This window comes from Daphnia carinata, chromosome 10, assembly GCF_022539665.2.
Source record: "Daphnia carinata strain CSIRO-1 chromosome 10, CSIRO_AGI_Dcar_HiC_V3, whole genome shotgun sequence".
Taxonomy (NCBI): Eukaryota; Metazoa; Arthropoda; class Branchiopoda; order Diplostraca; family Daphniidae; genus Daphnia; species Daphnia carinata.
Window position 1 is genome coordinate 2966811 of NC_081340.1, and position 3495 is coordinate 2970305.

Genomic DNA, 3495 nt, shown 5'->3' on the forward strand with positions numbered 1-3495 from the left:
CTTAATAATGCTTGTGGACTAACGCAATGAATAAATGGGACTTTGTGCTAAGCGACTGTATAAATAATTCATTGCATTTATACGAAGAACCATGATATATTTCCCACAAATGTCACAGTGCATAATTCTGTTCAGAAATTACGATGTTGTACGAACACTAATTGAAATCGCCTTCATCCTCTTTATGTAATAAAAACTAAAGACAAGTAGATTGAGTAACAACATAATAGCTGTATTCAATATTTCAGTTAATAAACCACATGCGTATGGGGCGACTAGTTATTGCATAAATACAATGCAGGGAAATACTCATTTTGGAACGAGGACAGCAAATAATAAAACAAGATCTAATTATTTTTAACTATTGAGCTTGACGGACAACGTATTTTTACGATTAATAATACTTAGGACGCTCAGTGTAATAGCTTGGTGCAGCATACGGTGTGGTGTAGTACTCGGGGGCCTTTGTAGTATGGTATTGGGGAGCCTCAGTGTAGTAAGATGGAGCTGCGTAAGTTGTGGTGTAGTATTCTGCTTTCTTGGTGTAGTACTCCGAGGCTTTCGTCGTGTAGTATTGCGGAGCCTCGGTGTAATAAGCCGGGGCAGCGTAGGTAGTGGTGTAGTACTTGGGGGTCTCGGAATAGTAGCTCGGAGCAGCGTACGTTTTGGTGTAGTATTCAGGAGCCTTTGTGGTGTAGTATTGCGGAGCCTCAGTCTGGTAATACTTGGGAGCTGCAGTGTAGTAAGCCGGGGCAGTGTACGTTGTGGTGTAGTATTCAGCCTTCTGTATGTAATCCTCCGGGGCTTTAGTCGTGTAGTATTCAGGAGCCTTTGTGGTGTAGTATTCAGGAGCTTCCGTGTAGTAAACTGGAGCAGCATACGTTATGGTGTATTGTGGCGCCTCAGTCTGGTAGTAGCTTGGGGCTGAATAATACTTGATAGCTTCGGTGTAGTAAACCGGGGCGGCGTATGTTGTGGTGTAGTACATGGGAGGCTCGGTATAGTAGCTTGGCGAAGCATATGTTGTGTACTCTGGAGTCTTTGTAGTGTAGTATTGCGGAGCCTCACTATAATAGGCCGGAGCAGCGTAAGTGGTGGTATAGTATTCAGCAGCCTTCGTGGTGTAGTATTGAGGAGCCTCTGTGTAGTAAGACGGGCCAGCATAAGTTGTGGTGTAGTACGTAGGTTCCACGTAGTACGAAGGAGCAGCCGTTGTGTAGTAACTTGGTGCAGCGTAGGATTTGGGGGCTTCAGCGTAGTATGTCGGCTCAGCGTAGTAAGACGGGGTAGCTGTTGTGTGGTATGTTGGAGCCACGTAGTACTTGGGCGCCTCTGTCGTGGTGTAGTACGACACAGTCGTTGTGTAGCTCGGCGCAGGGTAATATTTCGTGGCCTCAGTGTAATAAGACGGAGAAACGTACGTTGTGGTGTAATACTCAGGGGCCTTTGTGGTATAGTAGGCCGGAGCTGCATAGGTCGTGGTGTAGTACTCGGGCTCCTTTGTTGTGTAGTATGTTGGAGCTGCATAGGTCATGGTGTAGTACTCGGGAGCCTTAGTGGTGTAGTAGTTAAGAGCAGCATGTGTTGTGGTATAGTACTCGGGCGCCTTTGTGGTGTAGTAAGAGGCGGCTGCATACGTCGTGGTGTAGTAAGACGCCGGAGTGGTGTAGTATGCAGAAGAAGACGAGCCCATTGGTCCACCCATGACCTGTCCAGCCATCAGGGAGACAACGGCCAACAGCAGCATCGCGCCGTAGTTACCTGACACAAAGATAATGCATTCACATAAATCTCACGATCCAATTGAATACAGCGCAAATACACACGTTACAATATTACAATTGATCGATACCAAAACTAATCAAAGGTGTAATTCTTTCGACTATAGTAAATGCAACGTTAAATTACCCATAATTACAAAGCTGAATAACACGATGAGAAGTAAACACGATCGAAATTATAGTAGTGCTGTTGCTGTGTCAAAGTAGTGGACTACACTGAATCAAACTATTTTTGCCCTCTCATTTTATATGCGTCCAAACTCACCCTGTTTCGCTTCATTAGCCCTGCGGTTATGACACGCGCATCTGACAGGTAGTGACGCAACAGCAATATTCTTACCCCACCTTACGGTTTGGCGTTTTTGTTGCTAAGACACACGCGTTGAAGGGGCGTATTGTTCGTGAATTAACAATGTATGCTTATTCTATACGTAATACAATAAAAACGTCAACATTCATTTCTCGTTAATGCATTATGCACAAAAGAAGTGTAAATATTTTGTTCCAACAGAATTATCTTTAAAACAAGTTGAACGCTTATTTCATTAAATCCGTGTTTCTAAATGTGTTGTATCACTGATTCATTCCTATGATTTTCCTGACCACGAGGAAACCACAAATGGATGTGATTTGTGTAACGACTAATGAATGATGTAATCTTTTCTTTTTCGTAGTCAGTCATAAAAAGAAAAGCGTCTTACGTACTTCCTCAGACATACTGTAAATCATTTGAAAGATTCACGTTTCATCGTTCCAGATGCAGATTGAGGAACTCTTGTAGTGCAGGAGAAAAACGAAAGAAAAGCGGAAGAATGTCACATATAGAACCCAATCTTATACGCATAAGCAAAAAGGTAAACCAACGTTCAAAAATTAGTGTCAGCGTTGGCCGCCAGGTGATATGGAGGATTCTTGTATCCATTAACGGTGCGTGATGCCACGCCCTAATTCGTGAGTGAGACATAATAATGGAAAATTTAAAACATTTACTTAAGTTTTTTGTTTTATAATTACCTTGGATGTTATTTATCACCATTTTCTGGATACAGTTCATTATTTACATTGTACAATAGTTTCGCTGAATTTAAATGAGAGTTAGTTTGAGACGGAAAATGCGCGCTTGCGTTATCAACATGGTTTGGGGTCGTCATTCACGGTATATAATAGTTGCGTGAACATCGTAATGTAGCGGCACTTGAAACGACTGGGTATGGCACCCTCCCAATGTTGGGACTAGTACCAAGAGTCTGTAAGCAATTACCAACTCGAAACGTCGAGCGTTGGTATGGGATTGGCCCACCATTCCAATGCAAAACTGAATAGAGATGTAAGAGCTCTCAGCTGATGTCACGATGGGGATCATATAGTACAGCAATATGATCCGGGCCACCATCGTGACAGTTCTGGAGGATACTAGCATGTCAGTCAAGTGCTTAGCGCAACCTTTTTGGCTTTTTTCCCTAAAACTAAAATCAAACTTGGCAAACCGAAACTGATATCTCTGCCGAATATTAAGTATATTTATTTAAGCGATGAAAAAAAATTTCGCCATATCCTGCTATTCAATCATGAAACGTGAAAGATAAATGGATTTTAACCACGAAACTGAACAATGCCAAAGCCCTAACGCCATAAATCAATGCGACGTCGTGCTACGCAATTGAATATATAAATTCACGGTAAATTTACAAATACGCATGATATAGTTCTTACT

General features: G+C 42.3%; 1 protein-coding gene across 1 annotated transcript; it reads right to left on the reverse strand.

Moving 5' to 3' along the window:
- Positions 1-211: 211 nt before the first annotated feature.
- LOC130702366 (uncharacterized) lies at positions 212-1990 on the reverse strand. Its single transcript, XM_057524052.1, has 2 exons — positions 1909-1990; positions 212-1761 (listed from the first exon to the last, which is right to left on the reverse strand). Exons 1-2 carry the CDS (start codon positions 1910-1912, stop codon positions 395-397), a joined length of 1371 nt encoding a protein of 456 aa, XP_057380035.1. The 5' UTR covers positions 1913-1990; the 3' UTR covers positions 212-394.
- Between the last annotated feature and the right edge of the window lie 1505 nt (positions 1991-3495).